General features: G+C 46.6%; 2 protein-coding genes across 2 annotated transcripts; both read right to left on the bottom strand.

The window, feature by feature from the left end:
* Positions 1–775: 775 nt before the first annotated feature.
* On the bottom strand, positions 776–2312 carry S100A12 (S100 calcium binding protein A12). The gene is made up of 3 exons (XM_010954056.3): positions 2155–2312; positions 1448–1604; positions 776–992 (listed from the first exon to the last, which is right to left on the bottom strand). Exons 2-3 carry the CDS (start codon positions 1583–1585, stop codon positions 852–854), a joined length of 279 nt encoding a protein of 92 aa, XP_010952358.1. The 5' UTR covers positions 1586–1604; positions 2155–2312; the 3' UTR covers positions 776–851.
* A 16665-nt stretch (positions 2313–18977) lies between these two features.
* Positions 18978–20043, bottom strand: S100A8 (S100 calcium binding protein A8). The gene is made up of 3 exons (XM_010954055.3): positions 19887–20043; positions 19338–19500; positions 18978–19188 (listed from the first exon to the last, which is right to left on the bottom strand). The coding sequence occupies exons 2-3, from the start codon at positions 19476–19478 to the stop codon at positions 19048–19050; spliced, it is 282 nt and encodes a 93-aa protein (XP_010952357.1). The 5' UTR covers positions 19479–19500; positions 19887–20043; the 3' UTR covers positions 18978–19047.
* Positions 20044–24044: the final 4001 nt, after the last annotated feature.

Genomic DNA, 24044 nt, shown 5'->3' on the forward strand with positions numbered 1-24044 from the left:
CCTCCTGGCTGGGGTCCCTGCACCCTCTCTTACCTGTCCCTGCAATCTCTTCTCTACAGACACAGCCGTCAATGAACGTGAGTGCAATCATCTCGCTCCCTGCCTCAAAGGCCCCTGTGGCTTCCTTAGCACCCTAGACACAAAGTCCAAGCTCCTCCCCCCAGGCTGTAGCCCCTGCGCCCTGTTCCCCGTCTCCTGCAGACGTTCCCCTCCCACCAGCCCCACCTCAGCCCTGCATCCCACCGCCATGCTGTTCTTTGAGCAGGTCCAGCACACACCCACCTCGGAGCCTCAGCCTCTCTCTGACGGGACTTCTCGGCCCCCAGACACCTGCAAGCTGCTCTCCCTCCCTTCTGTTTGATTTCTGCTCAGATGCATCTCTTGGTCATCACATCGAAACCGGTCACCTTCCCTTCTGCCCCAACCTTACTTCCCTGCTTCAGCTGTCTTCACACCTCTCATCATTACCAACCAGTGCATCATATGATATATTTTTACTGGTTTATCTGGTTTCTTTTTTATCCCCTCCCCAATAGAACACAAGCCTCAAGAGGACGGGGACTTTGTGTCTTTGGCCTCCAGCTCTCATAGACGCACAGTGAACAGTTGTTGAATAAGTGAATAAATGAACAAATATTTTACATTTAATACATCATTGGTGAAGAAATGAACACGTGGAGAGGGGGCTCCAGGGGCTGAAATGGGGCCTGTTGGAATAGCAGGGATAACGAGGGATCAAGTTTGCGGGAAGAAAAAAAGCACAGACACTGTTAAGAACTTCTCAAGGGCACATTTATTAATGTGGGGAGAGTCTTCGTGGGGGCTCACTGGGAAGAGCCCCTCGGGGCTTCCTACTCTTTGTGTATTTCCTCGTGGGCAGTCAGCAGCACTCTGGCCACCAGGGTTATGAATTCTTCAAAGTTGACCTGTCCATCCTTATTAGCATCCAGCTCTTGGAATATTTTGTCAATGGTGGCCTGATCTTTGGTGTTCTAGGAGAAGGGAAGCAGGGGCAGTGAGCTCCCCTGTTCTCCAGGCCTCTCATCCCTCAGAGCTCAGCTTAGGGAGCCCAGGAATCTTAACTCATTAGTCAAAACCATGTGGGAGAATCCAATGTGAGAAAACAGAAGCAGGAGAGAAGCGCCCTCAGGAGCCAGCCTAGAATCAAGTCTTGACCTGGAAGGTACTGTGTGGCCCCCAAATCCAACTCCACCCTGCCCTGCCCCTGTCCACTTCACAGAGAGAGGAGGGAGCAGAGCCCAAGGTGACAGAGCGAGTTATTGCGAGATGGAGGGAGCCCCATCCCACCGCAGGGGGAGGATACCCTTGAGAGCTCAAGCAGGGGCCAGCCCACCCCTGTCCTTGCCCCACCATCACCCTTTCAGGCCTTGGTACTGCCCTCAGTGCAGAGGGGTGGGCAGGGCTGCCATGACGGGGCGTGACCTACCTTGAGGGTGTTCACAAGCTGCCTGGTGATCAGCTGCTTCAGCTCCCCCTTGGAGAGGGTGTCGTAGTGCCCCACCCGAACTGAGTACTGATGGAAGATGTTGATGATCCCCTCCAGGTGCTCCTCCAGCTTCGTCATCTTCCCACCTCACGCTAACCTTCAGGAGGCAGAGGAGGTCTCAGGCTGTTCCTTCCCCACCCCGCACAGCCACTCTCCCCTCTCTTTCTGCATCAGGGTTTGGGACAAGGGGTGACTTCCCCAGCATCTGCTCTTATTCTCTCTGCTCTGTGTTTGGCCCATGATGAGTATTTTCATTTGTGGATAGGATGGAGGGAGAAGAGCATATAAACCACCCCAACCTCAGAGAACCAGCCTTAAGTGCCTCCGTGTCCCACGCCCTGCTCTCTCCTGGGAAGTGTAATTCGGAGGGAACTGCTCACTCAAGCTCACCTGGGAAGGGCTCTTTGGTTGGCCAGCCTATTCCCATTCCCCAGGTAACAGCACTTTAGGGCCCTTACAGATGCCAGCCGCCCCACCCACCTTTGCCATCCCCAAGTCCTCAGACCGGCTCTTCCTAGCGCAGCCAGGGCTGGCCTGCTTGGGCCAAGAAGGCAGTCAGCCCAGAGGGTATCCAGCAGGCAGAGGGCTACGGCTTCCAACAGCCTACCAAGTGGCCCCCTGAGGGCCCAGCCAAGGAAAAAACTTACCCTCAATGCACAGGAGTGTGAAACGGTAGCAGAAGCCAGCACTGGTGAGGAGCTCTGAGCCAGGGAGGTTTTTATAAGGCCCTTAGGGCCTCACCTTTGACTTCAAATGAAGAAACTTCTCTGATTCATCTTGGGGCAATCACAGGACAATGCCCTGTTGCTCAAGAGAAGCTTCAAAACTGTGGCTTTGACTGCAACACAGGCGGCTCAGATTGCAGCCGTACCATGTGCCACCCCTGCCTCATCCTGCAACTCGGCCCCCACCCCACCCGCACACCCAGGAGCCCCACATGCCTCTCAGCTCCCGGGCAGGACCCAGCCAGCCTTCAGGTTTAGCTCCGTCCTCTGCTCCCTGCTAAATTTAAGGCTAAGAGAACAAGTTTCACCGCCTGGAAGGCTCACACCCGGAAAGGGAAGGACTGGGGAGCGGCATTGGCTGAGCGTCTCTGCAACAAAAAATGATAATAATAATAAAAACAATCCAAGTGGACATGGAATCCTGGAACAGAAAAAGGACATTGGTTTAAAACTGGGGAAATCTGAACATAGAGTATGGCATTTAGTTGATAATAATGTGCCAAGAGCGGTTCACTACCTGTAACAAATGTACCACATGAATGTAGGACGTTCATAACAGGGGAGACGATGTTTTCATTACAGGATATTACAAGACATTGAATATAGTTCCCTGTGCTCTACAGCAGGACCTTGTTGTTTACCTATTAATGATATTTTTCTGGGATGAGGGGTGGGTAATTAGGTACTGGGGATTGAACCCAGGACCTTGTGCATGCTAAGCACGCACTCTACCACTGAGCTATACTCTCCCTCAATTTTTCCATAATTCTAAAACTGCTCTAAAACAAGGGGGAGGGTATATAGCTCAAATGGTAAAGCGCATGCTTAGCATACACAAGGCCCTAGGTTCAATCCCCAGTACCTCCCCTAAAAAACAAGTAAGTAAATGTTAACCTAATTACTTCTCCCCAGTAAAAAAAAAAAAAAAATTAATAAAATAAAAATAAAGTCTTTATTTTTCTTAATAGACTTGATTTTTTTAGAGCAGTTTCAAGTTCACAACAGAATTGAGCAGAAAATACAGAGTTCCCACATAGCCCTCCCCACCCATACATATATACTCCCCTACCCTCAACACCACTCATCAGTGTGGCATATTTGGTACAATCGATGAACCAACATGGGCACATTATTATCAACCAAAGTCCATAGTTTACATTAGGGTTCACCCTTGATGTTGTACATTCTATGGGTTTTGACAAATGCATAATGGCATGTAGCCACCACTACAGTATCATACAGAATAATTTCATTGCCCTAAAAATCCCTTGTGCTCCATCTGTTCATCCATCCCTCCCTCTCCCCAAACCCCTGGAAACCACGATCTTTTTATTGTTTCTATAGCTGTGCCTTTTCCAGAATGTCATTTGGTTGGAATCATACAGTTTGTAGCCTTTTCAGACTGGCTTCTTTCATTTAGTAATATGTCTTTTAAGTTTCTTCCATGTCTTTCATGGCTTGATAGGTCTTTTTTTTTTTTTGCTGCACATATATTTTTTAATTTACATATTATGTACTGTTCATTGTTTCTAGAGCTTTTTAGCTTTTTAAACTTACATAGTTATCAAAGGAATAAAGCCAATCACAAAATAAGAATTAACTCAAAAAGATACATACACCCTGCTATTAACAGCAACATTATTTATAATTGCCAAGATATGGAAGCATCCTAAGTGCACATCAATAGTTGAATAGATAAAGATGATGCAGCATATATATATGTGATGGAATACAACTCACCCATAAAAAAGGAGGATATTTTGCCATTTGCCGTTCTTCATTCACTTTTTTTTTTTTCACTTCAAAAACCAGAATTTTATAACTGGCAGAGACATTTCCATTACATCAAAAACAACAAAATACCTAGGAATAAGCTTAACCAAGTAGGTTCCCTATACTCTGAAAATCAAAATGACACAAAGAAATGGAAAGATTTCTTGTGCTCTTGGATTGGAAGAATCAACACTATCAAAATGACCACACTACCCAAAGCAATCCACAGATCCAATGCAACCCCCGTCAAAATATTCGCAATATTCCTCACAGAACTAGAACAAACAATTCCAAAATTTATAAGGAACCACAAAAAACCCCGAACAGCCAAAGCAATCTTCTGTAGGCCTCTTTTTTTTCTCTCTCTCTCTCTCTCTTTCTTTTTGTTCTGTTTTCTTAGAGTTTGATGACTAGAGAAGGTCCTTTAACATTTGTTGTAAAGCTGGTTTGGTGGTGCTGAAATCTTTTGGCTTTTGTTTATCCGTAAAGCTTTTGATTTCTCCATCAAGTCTGAATGAGAGCCTTGCTGGATAGAGTATTCTTGGTTGTAAATTTCCCCCTTTTAACACTTTAAATATATCATGCCACTCCCTTCTGGCCTGTAGAGTTTCTGCTGGAAAATCAGCTGATAACCTTATGGGAGTTCCCTTGTATATTATTTGTTGCTTTTCTCTTGCTAATTTTAATATTTTCTCCTTATCCTTGATTTTTGTCAATTTGATTGCTATGTGCCTTGGTTCCTCTTTGGGTCGATCCTCTGTGGTACTTTCTGTGCTTCCTGGACTTGGGTGACTGTTCCCTTTCCCAGGTTGGGGAAGTTTTTGGTTATCTCTCCAAAAATTTTCTCAGGTCCTTTCTCTCTCTCTTCTCTTTCTGGGCCCCTGTAATGCGAATATTAGAGCACTTCTTGTGTCCCAGAGTTATCTTAAATTATCCTCATTCCTTTTTATTCTTTTTTCTGTTCTGAAGTAGTGGTTTCCACTAATCTGTCTTCTAGCTCACTGATCTGTTCTTCCGCCTCATTTAGTCTATTCTTGGTTCTTTCTAATATATTGTTCACTTCAATGATTTTATTCTTCAACTCTGTTTGGGTATTCTTTATATTTTCCAACTCTTTGCTAAAAACTTCACTCTGCTCATCTATACTCCTCTTGAGTTCTCTGAACATCTTGGCTGTCATTACTTTAAACTCTTTCTCAGATAAATTATCTATCGCCTCACCACTTATTTCTTCTTCTGGGATTTTACCTTATGCCTTGTCCTGGGCGATATTCCTTTGCCACCTCATATCTATCTTTTATGTATCTGTGGATTCCTTCCACAGGCTTTGGGATTGTTGTTTTCTTATTTCTAGTACCTACCCCTGGTGGATAAGGCTGGACTAGAGGCTTATGCAGGGTTCCTGGCAGGAGGAGCTGGTGCCTGCTCACTGCTGGGTGAAGCTTGGTCCTGGACCTCTGGTGGGTAGGGCTGTGTCTAGAGGTCTTTGTGGCTTAGGAAGTCTGCTGATGGGTGTGGCTGTGTTCCCACCCAGTATGTTGTTTGACCTGAGGCTTCCCCACAGGTTGTTGGGTGGGGCTAGGTCTTGGGGCTGATGATCCAATCAAGATGTCGGCCTCCAGGAAAGCTCATGTAGATTAACACTCCAGGAATGTCCACCACCAGGTTTTACGTCCCCTAAGTGAGCCGCAGCCATCCCCCACGTCCCCAGGAGACCCTCTAAATCCAGCAGGCAGGCCTGGCCCAGGTTCCTATGAAATCACTGCCTCTGCCCTTGGACCTGGTGCACGTGAGTTTCCGCGTACGCTTCTCAAGGGAATGGAGTCTCCATTTCACCCAGTCCCATGGGGCTCCCAGAGCCAAGCTCCCCTGGCCTTCAAAACCAGATGTCCTGGGATCTCTTTCTCCTCCCAATGCTGGGATCCAGGCTGGGGAGCCTGATGTGGGGCTCAGAGCTCTCACTCCTGTGGGAGGGCCTCTGCGACTTAATTATTTTTCAGCTTGTGTGTTGCCCACACGGGGGGTATGGGGCCCAATTATATCATGAGCACACCCCTCCAACTGTCCTGCTGTGGCTCCCTCTTTATGTTTCCAGTTGCAGATCTTTTTCACTAGGTTCCAGTCTTTTTTCGATGGTTGTTTAACATTTAGTTGTGGTTTCATTGTAGTCACAAGGAGAGGCGAGTTCGTGGTCCTAATGCTCCGCCATCTTGACCGGAACTGTATGTTTTAAAAAGTGAGCATGTATTGGCCACTCACAACATGCCAGACACAGCTGTACACAAATCCTCACCCAGTTCTCCAAACAGTCCCGTAGGGTGGGTGCTAATGGTAAGACCATTTTGCAGATGAAGAAAATGAGTTTGGAGAAGTTAAGTAACTTATCTAAATGTCAGCCTCCAAATTGTCTGCTTTCAGAACCTTTGCCATTATTGTAATTTTTCCCTAAAATGAGAATTGGTGGGCTTTTTGCTCTAAAAAATAATACATGCTCATACTATTTGTTTAAAAAAAACGTAATTTTTGGTAACTGTACACGATCTTATAACAGACCCTGACCTTTTTCTTCCAGTTTTTTTCCTAATACAGTCAATTCTTTATATATGTTTATATATTCATTTTCATTTTCATTACAGGTTACTGAAAGCCACTGAATATAGTTTCCCTGTGCTATGCAGTAGGATCTTGTTGTTTATCTATTCTGTACATAATAGTTTGTATCTGCCAATCCCAAACTCCCAATTTATGCTTCCCAATCCCCTTTCCCCCTTGGTAACTGTAAATTTGTTTTCTACATCTGACAGTCTCTGTTTTGTAAAAAAGATCGTTTGTGTCTCTTTCTTTTTTTTTTTAATAGATTCCACATATAAGTGATATCATAGGATATTTGTCTTTTTCTGTCTGACTTACTTCATTTAGTATGACCATCTCCTGGTCCATCCATGTTGCTGCAAATGGCATTATTTCATTCCTTTTTATGGCTAAGTGCTGAGTAGTATTCCATTGTGTATATATACCACATTTTCTTTATCCTGGTATCTGTTGATGGACATTTAAGTTGCTTCCATGTCTTGGCTATTGTAAATAGTGTTGCTATGAACATTGGGGTGCGTGTATCTTTTCAAATTAGAGTTTTCTCGGGATATACGCCCAAGAGTGGGATTGCTGGATCATACGGTAAGTCTATTTTTAGCTTTTTAAGGAACCTCCGTACTGTTCTCCATAGTGACTGCACCAACCTACATTCCTACCAGTAGTGTAGGAGGGTTCCTTTTACTCCACACCCTCTCCAGCATTTATTATTTGTAGACTTTTTGATGACGGCCACTCTGACCAGTGTGAGGTGATACCTCATTGTAGTTCTGATCTCATTTCTCAAATAATTAGAGGTATTGAGCACCTTTTCATGTGCCTGTTGGCCATCTGGCTGTCTTCTTTGGTGAAATGTCTATTTAGATCTTCTACCTATTTTTTTTTATTGGGTTGTTCTTTTTTTTTTATATTGAGCTGTGTGAGCTGCTTGTATATTTTGGAAATTAATCCCTTGTGGGTCACATTATTCACAAGTATTTTCTCCCATTCTGTAGGTTGTCTTTTTGTTTTGTTTATGGTTTCCTTTGCCTTGCAAAAGCTTTTAAGTTTAATTAGGTCCCATTTGTTTATTTTTGCTTTTATTTCCATTACTCTAGGACACAGATCCAAAAAAATATTGCTGCAATTTATGTCAGAAAGAGTTCTGCTTAAGTTTTTCTTAGGAGTTTTACAGTATCTGGTCTTACATTTAGGTCTAATCCATTTTGAGTTTATTTTTGTATATGGTGTTAGGGAATGTTCTAATTTCAGTCTTTTGCACTTAGCTGTCCAGTTTGCCCAGCACCACTTATTGCCTCCTTTGTCAGAGATGAATTGACCATGAGTGCGTGGGTTTATTTCTGGGCTTTCTGTTCTGTTCCATTGATTGATATGTCTGTTTTTGTGCCAGTACCATGCTGTTTTGATTACTGTAGCTTTGTAGTATAGTCTGAAGTCAGGGAGCCTGATTCCTCCAGCTCTGTTCTTTCACAAGATTGTTTTGGCTATTTGGAGGTCTTTTGTGTTTCCATAAAAATTTAACAATTTTTTGTTCTAGTTCTGTGAAAAATGTCGTTGGTAGTTTGATACAGATTGCATTGGATCCGTACATTGCCTTGGGTATTATGGTCATTAACAATGTTGATTCTTCTAACCCAAGAGCACGGTGTATCTTTTCATCTGTTTGTAATTGTCTTCAATTTCTTTCATCAGCATCTTACAGTTTTCAGAGTACAGGTCTTTTGCCTCCTTAAGTAGGTTTATTCCTGGGTATTTTATTCTTTTTGATGCAGTGGTAAGTGGAATTGCTTCTTTAATTTCTCTTTCTGATATTTTGTTGCTAGTGTATAGAAACGCAGTGTATCCCTGTGTATTAATTTCGTATCCTGCAACTTTACCAAATTCATTGATAAGCTCTAGTAGTTTTCTGGTGGTGTCTTTAGGGTTTTCTGTTTTAGTGTCATGTCATCTGCAAACAGTGACAGTTTTACTACTTCCCTTACAATTTGCACTCCTTTTCTTTCTTTCTCTTCTCTGATTGCTAACATTCCAAAACTATATTGAAAAGCAGTGAGAGAGGGCGTCCTTGTCTTGTTCCTGAACTTACAGGAAATGCTTTTCTCCATTGAGTATGATGTTAGCTGTGGGTTTGTCATATACAGCCTTTTTCATGTTGACATTTACTCCCTCTATGCCTGCATTCGGGAGAGTTTTTGTCATAAATGGATATTGAATTTTACCAAAAGCTTTTTCTGCATTTATTGAGATGATCATGTGGTTTTTATGCTTCAGTTTGTTGATGTGGTGTATAGCCACATTGGTCATGCTGTGTGATCCTTTTAATGTGTTGTTGCAGCCACTTTGCCAGTATTTTGTTGAAAATTTTTACACCTATGTTCGTGACATTGATCTGTAACTTTCTTTTTTTTGTATGATATCTTTGTCAAAAATCCTTTATGCCTATGTGGGGAGGGAGACCTTTCCCTCAGTTGTTCTGGGATGCAAAGCTAGTCACTGGACCAGCTTTCAAAAGGGATCCCAGGGTTTTCAGCAAGTGAGACATCAATCCCTCTGTGCCTTCCCTCACTTTCCCGTCCTAATCCCTGAACTTGTCAGTTAGAAAGAGCTGTCAAGTTGGGCGAAGATGACTACTCAAGCGCCAAGGTGGGAAGTGGCTATCAAGGTCTCTGAAATAAAATCTTTTAAAGTCTAGCCTGTCAACCTCCATTCAATAGCCCGGACTCCCCTGCATGCTCCGTGTTAACCCGGTTACCGTGGCAACATGAACCAGAAGAGCAGGACCCAAGCCCCATAGGGGGCACCACCGAGGCCTGGACGTGGGCCAGGACCACCCGTGCAGGGCAGCCCCGCAGAAGTGGGCTAGCAGTTGGTACCTAAAACTGCACGGCCAGGCTTTGTCGGCCACACTGCATAACCACAAGAAGCACCTGCTCTTGGGGGAGGACCGAGTGAGACCCCAGCCCCCTCCGCCTTCGGCCTGTGGAGGAAGACCAGATCCCAGCAATGGAACAAGAAAACCTCTGGGTGTTTGGACAATTCAGGGATGGGGACGCTGTGAGAGGAGAAACTGGACAGGTGGGAGAATGAGCAAATTGGCGGGAAATAAGATCCTTGGAATGGTATGTTTATCTTGAACTGAACAGATCATGTCACAGTTAGATTTTGAAATGCCATTCAGCTCACTCAGCATCCTGGGTTACTTCGCCCCTCCCTCTGGAATTAGAGAACTGATGTTGAGCCACGACTGTGATTCTGCTAGGAAACCCTAAACAGAGACGATCCAAGGTCACTGCTCGTTTTCTTTTTTCTTTTTCTGGTGAAATAAACTCTTTTTTTTTTTTTTTTACAGCTTCGTTGAGGTAGAATTGGTATTTTAAAATTGCACACATTTAATGTGTACAGATTAATGAGTTTGGACATATGCAAGCACCCGGGATGGTGTCACCACAATCGAGGTCATAAGCAGAGCCATCACCTCCAAAAGTTTCCTTGAGTGCCTTCGGTTTGGGTTTTGGGTTTTGTGGTAAGAACACTTAACGTGAGGCTACCCTCTTAACACAAGTTTCAGTGCACAATGCCGTCTCGCTAGCTGTAGGCACTGTGTTGCATAGCAGACCCCCAGGTCTTTTCCATCTTGCAGTACTGAAACTTTACGCCACTGACCAATCACAGTCACTGCTGTCTTTACGGATGCCACTCAGAGGGGACGAGACTGTGCTGGGAGAACTCTGGCAGAATGCTGTCTTTTTGTTTGACTTTCTTTCCCTCCCTTTACTAATACATTCCATATTGGGTTTTGGGGTGGGGGGGAGAGCAGGTAATTAGGTTTACTTATTTATTTTATTTTTGGAGGAGGTACTGGGGTTTGAACCAAAGACCCTGTGTATGCTAAGCATGCGCTCTACTACCTGAGCTATACCCTACCCCCTATATTGTTTTGAGATACAGAAAAGACTAAGGAGAGTGTATAAGTTCATTTTAAGGCAAAACAAAACAAAACAAAACATATGAGAATCTACAGGAGGCTTTTAGTCCTCCAGACAGAAACCAGGTTATTGGTAATGTATTCCACAGAGCAAAGAAGGAAGAAAGTAAAGAACTTTTTGTTTGCTAAAAATAATCAAATTCTCTGAGAGCCCCCAGACCAGGTAGCAGAGTAGTCAAGTCTGCTTCAAGAATGATTCGTTAAAATGACGATCTCCAGGTACATGAAGTGAGCCAGAAAAAGAAAGAAAAATACCACATGATGTCACTCATATGTGGAATCTAAAAAAAGGAAAGAGGACACTAATGAACTCATCTACAAACCAGAAACAGACTCGCAGACATAGTAAGCAATCTTATGGTTACTAGGGGAAAGGGGGCGGGAAGGGATAAATTTGGGAGTTTGAGATTTGCAAATATTAACTACTATATATAAAATAGATTTAAAAAAACATATGTCTTCCGTGTAGCACGGAACTGTATTCAGTGTCTTGTGATAAACTTTAATGAAAAAGCACATGAAAACAAGTATATTTATGTATATGTATGACTGGAACATTGTTCTGTACACCAGAAATTGACACATTGTAACTGACTATACTTCAATTAAAACAAAAAAGAAGAAGAATGATTCATTAGACTCTGAGTTTCTTAAGGTGCAGAATGTTTTCCTGGAGAAGGCGGGCTGGCCCACAGAGCCTGGGTGGAGGGTGCTGGGAAGGAGGCCGCCCCAAAGCTCGACTCACCCCCCAGGGTTGTTGGTGGAGCTGGCGAGATACCAGGAGTGCGGTAGACAAGTGTTGACATTATAGCCTCAGGGCAGCGTGCATTCCAGACAGGACTGGGAACCTGGCTGAAATTTGTAAGAGGAAAGAAGAGATGGAGGAGGTCGTGAGCCCCCACGGGACTCGCGTGGGTTCCGTGTAGACAAAGCCTCAGTGACCGCAGTGGAGAAGGGAAGCTATGAAGAGTTACCTGGCCCCAGTGGATTTCCTAGAAACCTGGGAAGGTGATTAGCATTGCTAGATCTTGCACTCCAGAAGCTGCTGGAGAAGACACCAGAGCCCAAGGGTGCGCCAGGCAGGCTCACCCAGGCTGAGTCATGGGGGCAGGGCAGGGGAACCATCACAAGAGGCTCGGCGCTGGAGGCTTCCTGCTTGACTGGAGTCACTGAGGCTAATTCCAGAAGGGGTGGGGCAGGCTCTGGTCACAGCAAGAGGGAAAAGAGAGAAACATCAGATCTGAGAGAGCAGCCAAGGCTCCAGGCGGGACTTTGAGCTCCACTCAGAGCATCAATCAATGGGGTCACCTAAAGGTCTGAAGGAAGGGGACTGTTTCTGAGACAACCTCCAAGGGCCTTGAAAAAATGAGAATGGCCACCCTCTCACCTTACCTATAGGAAAGCTGGTCATTTCCTTGTGACCCGACCCCATTCGGTGAATCTGCCTGTAGCAACATTCCAGAGACTAAGGCTAACGTGCACAGGAGACGGGGGCTCCTGAGGAGCTCCCACACACACAAGATTCAGCTTAGTTAATACAAGGGCCTCCCCCTGCCCCAGCTGCCGAAATACTAGGGGAAGGCGACAAAAACTCAGGTCGCGGGGAGAAGTAGCCATCCAAAAGGAAGTCAGTAGCCGTCTCCACTCCCCCAGACGCACCCCACTGCAGAGAGCAGAGCCAACCCCCAGCAAGGGGCTGGGGGGGTCCACACCCCTGCAAGTGAGCATGGAGTGAGGATGTGATCTGCCCCTCAGCCACCGGTTTGGATTTTGTGTCCAAATCCAAATCGCCACACCACTGGCTTAAAGCCTGAGATGGGAGCAGTTCACCTGTTTTCAGCATAGGGAAGGCAGAGCGCTGTCTTGAAGTAATTCTGCTCTGCTCTGCTGTGCAGCGGCATTGAGATGCCTGCCCTCTGACCCCTGGTCAGCAGCTGGTCAGCAGCGCTGTTGGCGCTGTTGGCTGATTTGGGGAAAGAAGTCTCCTGGGGGTATGAGGCGAGAGGGAGGGACGCATCGGCCCTATCCAGACTCCTAGACAGGAAAAGCTTCCTGAAGTCAGATTACCATGAGGAAAAGGGGAGGCCGTGCCAGTGACAGGGAAGACACGGGGGCAATAAGAGCTGTGGATGGAAAGTCTCCCAGACCCAGCCTTCCTGTGTGCTTTCGGTGACAGTGCCCGAGCGTCAGAGTAGTGACTTAACACAACAGAGCTTGTTCTCCAGCACAGAGCGCTGCTGAGCCTGGCCCTGTACAGGGCGCCCCAGCAGCTTGCAAGAGACGTGTCCTCTAGGGAATTGTGTGCCCTGGCCAGCAACATCAGCTCCCACAGCAAACGCAAGCAACCACAAAAGGGGCTGCTGCTGGATGTCCCCCAGTTCATGAGAGCAGAATTGACCCCCTGGCCCCCACCGGCCTGAGCAAGCCCTGGGCTCAAGGAGGAGATACCAGGCATCCTCCTACAGGGGATGTTGGAAGCATGAGCAACTGACTGGAAAAATTAAAGACACATAACTATGATTGATCAAACCATACCTGTGGCATTTGGAGATTCCTTGGGAGCCTCTCATCTACCGTGTGGAGCAATTGATTCCCCTGGAATTGGAGTCAGCTGCTTTCTGAGACAGCAGCTGTCATTTTGTTGAATGTATGGTTTCTGGGGATGGATGTGACGTTACCTGTCAAACGTCAGTGCAGAGGTGGGCTGAGTTTGAAGGATTCCTGCAGGATACCTCTAAACTCTTGGATAGCACAGAGCAGTTGGCAGAATATTCTGGAGTAAAAAGAAGGAAAATCAAGCATTTTTTAAATTTACTGAAAGGTTAATTCTCTGTAAGACCCAGAAGAGATAACAGAAAAGGAGAGTGCATCAGAAATGATTCTTTTAGGTCCCTGTGGATTTCTAAATTTCTAAGCCTTTTCCTAGAGGAGAGGGACTCATAGTATCTGATGTCTCCAGGGTCCTAGAACATGGAACCCTCTATCCTGCTCCAAGCCAGGGAGTTCCAACGCAGGCCATGGAAAAGACCGTTCAGCCTACTGAGAAAACTGAGACACCAACAAGTCAGTGTGTTTTCCATTAATGACACTGATAGCCTCAAAGGAAGAACTAAGTCCAACTTGGCTGGACACATTCCTGAAAATCTACAAGAGTAGCAGTTATTCAGAAGAAGAAATACGAGAGGCAATGAAATACAGAAATGGGAGTGCCCTGCAGGGTATTCGTGCGCTTTACTTGGTCAATGTCTCCAGATCTCCCATCACTTGTCATTTATTTTTTCTTGTCTTGTAACACTGGCTAGGGCCTCCACTATAGATTTAAATAGAAGCGGTAATGGGGGCATCTTTGTCTTCTTCCTGTCGTTAAAGATGAATGTCTAATGTTTCTCCATTAAGTACAATAATTATGAGTAGGTCTTAACAGATACACATGATCATGGAGGGTTCTAGGACCAAAGCAGGAAAGACATCCAGAGCATCCTATGCGGGTTAGATGTGCTGCTCTAGAAAGCACGGGGGGAAATGTGCCATGGCAAAGCACATGCTGAGCAGGCTGAACCGGCTGGAGCCCCTGCTGGGCGAGGCTGATGAAGAAAGACCTTCTGTGTGGGCTTTGACTCCTGGGTAGTCCCACGCCTTCTGCTGCAAATAGGGCCCATTGAGGAGGAAGAAGAGGAGGCTTATGTGCACTGAAAGAGGGATGAGTACAGATCATTTGAAAAAGTTGCTAAAGATCTATGCCCTGATCTCAGCAGCCAATTCAGATCGTGATTTTGCAAACAAGAAAATTGTTCACATGGGAATTTCCCTCACTCCTAGGACTGGAAAGAAGTCTCCCCAGCCCAGAAGGAGGGACAAGCCCTAAGAGCTTAGGGAACTCAAAATGCTAATCCTCTCTTCTACTGTCATTGTCTGGAGGATTGCTCATACCAGGAAGAAAAACTTGCAGTAATTCAGGCCCAAGGCAGGGTGAAGTCCTGGACAGAAAATAAGGGACCCAAGAGAGAAGTTCATTCTGGCATCTACTGGCCCTGCTCCTCTCCCTTGGACAGCAGAGACCCTATAGAGGGTGAAGACGGAGAGACCAGAAAGGCCAGCAGAGGAAGGGCAGGCCTTCTGCACCCACATGATGGAAGTCAGCCAGAGGAGATCACTTTCGTGTCTTAACCAGGGTTTCTCATCTGGAGACAGACGCAGAGCAAATCCCAGCTCCGCCACTTGCCAGATGATTAAACTTTGTCAAGTTTCTTAACTTCTCTGAAACTTCTCGTAGGCAAAATGGAACAGTAATTACCTGTCTCATGGGGTTGCAATGAGAAATAAGCGAGATAAACAATTACAAAGTCTAGTGCTTGAAAGCAAATTTATCAACAAACATAGTGGGCCCCTGTCAAAATTCTTCCGTAATTCAGTAACGGAAGAATCAATAAAGATTTTTTAAAGTAGGTTGGAAGAATATTTGAGAATATATAAAGACAGTCAGGAAAGAAATGCCTAAATAAGACTCAAGGTAAGTGTAAGACTCTTAACTTTCAACAGGGTGATAAAAATTACAGTCAGGGGTTTAACATCTCTCCTGGGCTGTAAAATCATATTACCTCATCAAGCAGCTGTCAACTGCCTGCTTCTTTATGTGTTGTGTCTTGTTAATCAAATATATTGTGCCAACCATGTTACATTTCCCCAAAGTGCCAGCTGATGGAAGATTAACAAGTGGCAAGGACTTGCTTCCATTTGGACAGACTCGAGCATGAGATCAAAGGTTTAAGAATCATCATGTTGTCTTTCTCCAGGTCTGAGATGATTTTTCCCTTTTCACAGTGACACCCAGCAGAAGCCCAGTGAGTGTTGGTAGCTTTCCCTCCCCTTCGCAGCCCGTTTGAACTTCGGCTGAATTTCCAAGTCAGGAAACCAGAAAGAGGCTGGTATCTGGACCCAACCAGAATGGTTCTGGTTCCCAAGCAGAAGGATGTATGGGGAAGTCTTTCCCACTGGAATAAGCTCTGTGTTCAGCTGTTAGACACCAGTTGCCCAATCCAGATCCTCTCCATGCCTTTTAAGACTTTTGTCACAACTGTGAGGAACTTGGCTGAAGTCAGGACCTTGGGTGGAGAAGCAAGATTTCAGCCAGATCCTCCTTACAGGGCCCGGAAATCTCGGTGGCCGGATCTGCCTCAATTGGTGAGCCCAGGTCTCCCTTGTGGGCTCAAACATTGCATGAGGTTTCCTGCTAAACTACTTATTTCTCAACTTCCCAATGCCTTGTTCTTCTTTTGTAGCTGAGAAAACAGAAAAATAAATCACCTTGCTCCAGGCCACCGGCCTGTCTGACTCTGCCCAGTAGGTCCTGCAATGAACACAGCCTTGTGTGTAAACTACAGTCTGTAAGCCTGCCTCCTCCATGGACCTTCCAAGGATGGCATCTCTCACCTCCACCTCATTCTCCATCCAGGCTGCCACTGCCTCCTGGGCCACCTCCCCTGTCCACCATGAGCTCGGGTATCAACCATTGATAGCTCAGGGTCAAAGCAATTCTTCACAACCAGTGGCCCATCCAAAGGGCATTCTGGCTACTCTCCCCATGGTCCTCTGAACAGGCTCAGAGAAAGCAGACTCTGAGTTTTCAACTAAAGACAAAGCAATTAATGTTGGTAAATCTCCCCCAAGGAATCCATTAACACCAAGTCCAAAAGGGCATTTTCACTGGGGTATGTTGCTCTCCACTCCGAATCTGACACACACACACACACACACACACACACACACACATCCCATCATCATCATCATCACCACTAAGGTATATATAACTGAGAAGCAGAATCAGGTCACTCTCTCCTTTTGTGCGTTCACCGATTAAACTCTCTGAACGCTGAGTGAGATCTGAGATGGGGCTTGGTGAACCCTGCCAATCCTTCACATCTTTTTGGCTTGGGCCACATTTGGGCCAACAGCTCACTTTTAAGGTGCCTCTCAGAGCTGCATAGCTCCGCTTCCTCAATGCCAGGAGTTTGTTCACACTCCTGAATTAGGTGGGAGCACTTGCTTTGGGGATTCGGTAAAGCGATCCTTCCTGAAGACTGAGAAGGAAGCAGTTTTGTCCCCAGGCCTTCACACACTCGCCCAGCGGGAGCCCATCTCCACGTGTGATGACTAGACCCCTGCCCCATCCCATGTTATGTCCCAGCCTTGGTTCTCTGCTGGCTGCCAAACCATTTTCACTAATATGTTAGCTCATAATAAAACTGGCTGATAATTAGAGCCTTGGTTGGTGAACAAGGGTTTAAGCTGTTACTTTTCCGGGTTCATTTGCATTTCACATGAGTAAAGTCTCCTACAAACAAAAAGCCCAGCGACGTGAGGTGAGTAATCTTCAGCACTGAGGAGAGTCAGTTCATCTGAGTGGCATTTTGTTGGGTGCGGGAGGGACTTGCTCCTCTTGAAACTGGGGGAAATTGGCCACCTTCTCTTCTTTTCCTGGACGTGAAACACTTCTCCAAAGATCCCCTCCTCTTCCACCCCCACCCCACAGACGGGGTTCCTCTTCAGCCTAGGCTCCACAGTCATCCCAGGGAGGGCTGAAGGGTCCCTGCTGTGTTTATGCAGTGGCTCAGTGCCTTGTGCGTGCAGAGGGACCCCAAGGCAGCCCCCATCTCCCTGGACACAGTGCACCCCCAGGTTCACAGAGCAGGAGAGCTGTGAAGGGGTGCGGGTAGCAGAGAAACTGATTCAGCCCTTAGCAGCACATGTCCCCGTTCTCCCCAAGTGCAACCACACCCAAAACAGCAATAACAGAAATACTCCACCTTTCATTTCTGAAGTCCAGCAGTTAGGACAAGCGTTCTTAACCTTTTAGGGGTCTTTGGATCCTTTTTTAGAATCTGGTGCAAGACACGGAGTGATGAGTTTACACACTTGCACTCAAAATACTGCACTCAACTTCGATCCTGTTCCAGAGATACCTGGCAGACCAAGTTAAAACCCTGGTATAGAGATGCTGGTGACAGCTCCCTACTCCCTTCTCCATTCCTAACACCACTGCCCCATCATCTAAGTGGGACAGCAGGAAATCTCCCAGTGCACAGCATGGAAACTCAGGTTGGGGGCTGGGTTCTGGGGAGAGGTGCCCATTCATCTTCCAGTCCTCCCACCTCACCAGCCCCTTGGGAAATCCACAGTAATGATGGGGAGGTTATTTTAGGTAATCTACTGCTCACCAGAGCATTCACCCCCGCACTTGAAAGCCCTATTCTTTGAGATGAGCTTTATTAATGTATTGGCCTATCTGCCCATTCCTTTATTATTTAATCAAGTTGGGAATAGAGAGAGGGCAGCTTCCAAAAATCTCGTAAGGAGAAATTATAAGTGTGGGGCCAGGGGTCTCATTACTGTCACTTAATGTAAGACTCTAAGCATCCATCTAAAGTCACACCACACACAGACTCTCTCTCTGTCTCTGTCTCTGTCTCTGTCTCTCTCTCTCTCTCTCTCTCTCACACACACACACACACACACCGTCTCATCTCAAACATTTATCTGGAAATTAAAATTTAGTTTAGAGAATAGTATGAGCTTTCCTTACATCACCCTGTCCTCATATTACCCATTTGGAAATGTGGATGAAAAATATTGCCTGCCACATCAGTAAACAAAGGATGCTGCAGCCATCAAGTCACCAGTCGCTACCACCACCCCCAACAATGAGCAGAGGGAACTCAGGGTGCAGACAAGCAGGCAGCCGGGCCTCTGCAGCCACCCCCAGCAGTGCCCCCTGGGGGAACTCAGGATGGGAAAGAGCAGGACCCTGGCCCTAGATGCTAGGTCATATCGAAGGAATGATTTTAATGAGCCCCGACTTCTGTACCTAAAAAGCACTAAGTTCCTTAACTTGAGCTACTTAGCTTTCTTAATTGACAGTAATCTTTTAATGTGCTGACTGCCTGGTCTTTGTTGCAAAAACTTCTATATATCCTGGCTCCTCCCTAACCTCTCCGGAGCAGGCCCTTAGAGCGATCTGAGAGGCCACTTCCCAGGCTCAAGACCTCAGAAAGTCCCCAGAATAAAATATAACTCTCAACTTTTAGGTTGTGCATTTTTTTTAATCGGCAGAAACAAGCAGGAAAGTCACCCACGATAGTGTCATGGACTTATTAGAATCCTTAAGCCCTAGAACCAAAAACGCGGGATCCTGGGCCTGGAAGAGACTCAGGAATCATTTGGGAAGAACACAGGGAGGAAACCAGACAAGTGGGAGCACTGGAGGCTCGTGACACACGGAGAGTGGGAGGCGGAGTAACAAGTTTATTTTTCGTTTGGGTTTTCCAACCCTCCCTCCATCTGCCTCCTCTCCCCTGCAATCTCCTTCCGCAAGAGAAAAAGCAAGAGACCAGGAGAGGCCTGAGGTACGAACTACTTTATTCCTCTAAGGGGACAGGCCCCGGGCCCCGCCCCCGGGCGTGGGAGCTCCGCTACTCTTTGTGGGTGTCTTTGTGGATGTCTTCGTGGGCTGCCAGGCCCACCTTGATCACCAGGATGAGGAACTCCTCGAAGTTCACTGCGCCGTCCTCATTGATGTCCAGCTCTTTGAACCAGGTGTCTGTATTCTTTTTCTGTGAAAATTGGGGAGAAAGAAGCCAGAGTGTAAAGGTCTCAGGGAAGCTAAGGCATGGCTGTCTGCATAGGGCAATGCAGGGACCGGCGACCCAGGGCATCCTCAGAGCCGCGCAGAGAGCCCTGGCCACACCCAGCCCCTCCTCACCTTCAGAAACTGAGGACACTCCGTCTCTAACAGTTTCTTCAAGTCATCCCTGTAGATGGCGTGGTGATTGCCCTTCAGCAAGGAGTAGTTGTGGTAGACTTGGATGATGTTGTTTATGGCGCCCTCCAGATCTGTCAGCATGGTGTCCAAGGATCTGCGCCACCTGGAAGAAGAAGCAAATGAGGAATCCTGGGGAGGGGGTGCCTAGGGGCACGCTCGGAAGGCTCATACCCTAGGGAGTGGCTTTGTCCTGGGCTTCATCAACTAAATAACTAAATCCAGCCGATGGCTAAGGCCCCAGTGGGAAGCATGGGGCGGGAGCCCACCGGCTCTCCCCACGCCCCCAGCCTCTGCCCAAGAAGGGCCAGGCTTGGGAAACAAATGTGCCCTCACCCAAAATTGCTAGAGCGCTCAGCTCCTTCTTCAGCTCTGGACTCGGGCCAGACCTCCCTGAGCTTTCTCTCCCCTCCCGCAGAGAGGGCCGCTGCACTCCTCGGCCCTCCCCAGGGGAAGCCCATTGTGTGGGGCAGACCGGGCAGCCCCACTTACCAGGTCTACTCGAAACAGAGCTGCCAGAGGATATGCCCGGCTGAGTGTCCGCTCCCTTTTATAGCAGCTAGACTTGGCCAGCTGCCCGAGGCCTCAGGCTGTTCGGAGGCATCTGCTCCTTTCCAGGGTTGCTACAGCCTCTGGTTTCCCAACCAGATGAATGGGGCAATCACAGTGTAGAATGAGAAATTCCAGGGGGCGGGGGGACCAGAGGAGGAAAGGAGGAAGGCATTTGCCAGACAGGGATGCCCAGCAGGAGAAGCCAGGAAGAGGGCATGGTGAGGACCCCTCTTGTGGGCTGCTCGCTTCCCCTGGCTTGGCCAACCAGGATGCCCACTCCTCAGTCCTTCCCACTATGGCTGTGGTTAATCCCATGCCTTGTGGCTTGTCTGCGCCTCCCTGAAATGGAATTGAAGTTGAGCGCATCAGTTTGAGTGCAGGTGTATAATCTCATTCCTTTATAGCTTTCATTGCTTTCTAAAAAGTGTCCAAAGACCCTTAATAGATTAGGAACACTTGTCCCAGTAATGAAATGTGGAGTGTTTCTGTTGTTGTATTGTGCATGGTTGGACCGGGGGCACAGGAAGCGGGGGACTAGTGCTGCTAAGGGCTAAATCAGTTTCTCTCCTGATTTCTCTCCACATCCCTTCGCAGCTCTCCTGCTCTGTGAAGCTGGGGGTGCGCTGTGTCCAGGGAGACGGAGGCTGCCTTGGGGTCCCTCCGCATGCATGAGGCACTGAGCCACTGCATAAACGCAGCAGGGACCCTCCAGCCCTCCCTGGGATGACTGTGGAGGCTGGGCTGAAGAGGAACCCCGTCTGTGGGGGTGGGGGTCGAGGATGAGGGGATCTTCGGAGAAGTGCTTCATGTCCAGGAGGAGAAGAGGAGGTGGCCAATCACCCGACCCATCCCAGCTCTCGGTCGGTGGGTTTCAGCAAGAGCAAGCCCCTCCCCCACCCAACAAAAGGCCACTCTGACGAACCGGTTTCCAACACTGAAGATTTGTGGTGCATTTCTCTTGTTATGAAGCACTTCACACTCACATAAACTGTTAAGAGCCTAACCAGAAATGTGGGGCACAGAACCCACTCAGTCTACGCACATGGAAGCCAAGGCCCAGAAAGGTGAAGTGATTCACACATAGTTTCCCAGGGTGGATGCGTCCGAGCCCGCACAGGATCCCAGAGCATCGGCCTCCAGAGCATGATCTGACAGGAACATGACTCTGCTGAGAAAACTCCTTTCCTCTCTCCTTCCTTGATGCATTCAACAGATATTTACCCTGCCCTTCTCCAAGTCCTAGGCCATTATCGCCTCCTGGTGGAAGTAGAGGGATTAGCCTCTCTCTCCATGTTTCTACAGCCTTTGGGGCTTCATTATATCTTTACCTTTATAGCTGTGTGACCTTGAGCCAATTACTTGCCCTCTCTGTGCTTTAGTTGCCTCAATTGTTAAGTAGAGGTTGAAAATAGAGTCAACAACCTTCAACTTACAGAATATGAGAGAATATGTGCAAATCATATATCTGGTGAGGTATTAATATCCAGAATATCTAAACTCCTACAACTCAATTACAAAAAAACAAACAACTCAATTGAAAACTGGGCAAAGGACTTGAATAGACATTTCTCCAAAGAAGACGTACAAATGACCAGTAAGCACACGGGAAGATGCTCCGCATCACTAATCATTAGGGAAATGCAAATCAAAACCATAATGCGATACCAGTTCACACCCATTAGAATGTCTACTGTCAACAAAAACAGAAGATAACAAGTGTGGAAAGGATGTAGAGAAATTGGAACCCCTGTGCACTGCAGATGGGAAGGTAAAAGTGCAGCCACTGTGGGAAAAAAGGATGGTAGCTCCTCAAAAAATTAAAAACAGAATCACCATATGATCCAGCAATTCCACTTTTGGATATGTATCCAAAACAATTGAAAAGAGAGTCTCAAAAAAGATATTGGCACACCCACGTTGACAGCAGCATTATTCACAATAGCCAAAATGTGGAAATAACCCACGTGTCCACTCACAGATGAATGGATAAATAAAATGGAGTCTACACATACAATGGAATGTTATTCAGCCTTAAAAAAGGAAGGAAATTCAGACACGTGCTACCACGTGGATGAAACTCGAGGGTGCTATTCTAAGTGAAAGAAGCCAGACACAAAAAGACAAATACGGTGTGGTCTCACTTACACAGGGTACCTGGAGTACTCAGACTCAGAGACTGAAAGTAGAATGTGGCTGATGGTCGGGGGGGGCGGTTATTGTTTATTGGGTCCAGACTTCAGTTACCAGATGATGACAGCGCTGGAGACTGGTTACACAGCAATGTGAATACCCTTGACCCTTTGACACCACTGACCTGGACGCCTAAAATGGTTGCGAAGGTAAATTTATGTCACATGTCTAGTACCACGATTTAAAATGTTTTAAAATTCTAAATGATTTCAGCTAAAAAAATAATAAAATCTACCTTATGGTATCATTGTGGGGATTAATAATAGATGCAAAATATTTATGATTTGTGGGCTTTTATTAATATGTATTCTGGGGAGGGTGACTACAGCTCAGTGGCAGAATACGTGCTTAGCACGTACAAGGTCCTAGGTTCAATCCCCAGTACCTCCAGGAAAATAAATAAATAAAATAAACCTAATTACCTGTCCCCCCCAAAAAATTTTAATAAATAAGTTTTTTAAAATAATAAAAATAAAAGGTTTTAAAATATGTATTCTATTTTAATTAAAAGTTTAGGCAAAAAACGTGTGCTTAGGGCAGCTCATAGCAAGCGAGCACGGTGTGAGCGTGACTACTGCCTTGTAAATGTGTCTGATTCCCCAGCTGGACGGTGAGTCCTCCAGGACCCAGACTGGGTCATCCACCTCTGCCTCCCCAGGACCCAGCACAGTGGCTGATGTTCACAACAACAGCCACACAATCAACAAGGACAAACAGTAACAAAATAATAGCCAAGATGTAATGGGCTTTTGCCACGTGCCGGGGACTGTTGTAAGTTCTTTACTTACATCAATCCGTTTAATTCCCACAATAATCCTATGAGGTAGGAACGGTCATAAATCCCACTTTTCTGGTGAGGAAACTGAGGCCAGCAGAGAGACACAACAATGGGGGCATCAAGTGCCTTGGGTGACTTATGACCCGCTTTGATGTCATCCCCCTGCTGCGGCTGCCTGGAATGCCCCTCTGCCGGTAAAGTCCTCCTCGTCCATCCTGGCTCTCCTTCCCCGACTCTTATCCGCACTGAGTTAATTCCTCTCTCCTCCATGCTGCCCAATGCTTCTACATTGCAACATTTGCCGCACTACAGTGTGGCTCACCCGTTCATTGTCTGTCTGCCTTTTATTTAAGACTGGGAGCCCCTTTAGAGCATAAACCACATCACACCTCAGGGCCTGGTTACATACTAGGTGCTCAATTAATACTTACTGAGGGGAAAAATGAATGCAAAATTGAACAATGGTCTATCCTTGATCCAATGCAGGAATTTCCTTCATTGTAATCAGCCGCTTTAAATCATTTTTAGAACAAGGCAGGATATACATCCGTTAAACGAATGCAGTCTAACTTCCTTGGCTGGTCAACCCCTTGACAGGAAAATAAAGCTATTTCTGACATTTAACATGACAAGTTTTCAAGCAACCATCAAGCACTGGGTGCACACCTAGTATTCACCAATCCCTCTCCTGTATGTGCTGGCACAGTAGCATCTTACCCTAAACAGCACATCAAATTCTCAAAGTGTTTTTATATCCACTAACTCATGTCATAACCCTGTGAACTGAACATCACAGGTACAATTATCCCCATGGGACAGATGAGGAAACAGGCATCGGGAGTTACTCCAAGTCCTGTGGGCCTGTTTTCTTCTTTGTCTTGGTGCTTAAGTGCCAAAAATGCACACATTGGCACAAGCAAGGTGGCTTTACTGAGATTCAAATTAGGGTTCGTTCACCAGCCCGGGAGGGCGCTCGCGCTGACCTCGCTCAGGGGCGTGATGATGAGCCTGATGGACCCCCACCCCCTAGGAATGCCTCCCTTGAAGCCACTGCCCTGAGAATGTTCTTGTGGAGACAGCTTTCTTCGCCCAGAGAGTAAGGGAAACAGGTCCCAGGTCCAGCGAGGGAG

This window comes from Camelus bactrianus, chromosome 21, assembly GCF_048773025.1.
Source record: "Camelus bactrianus isolate YW-2024 breed Bactrian camel chromosome 21, ASM4877302v1, whole genome shotgun sequence".
NCBI lineage: Eukaryota > Metazoa > Chordata > Mammalia > Artiodactyla > Camelidae > Camelus > Camelus bactrianus.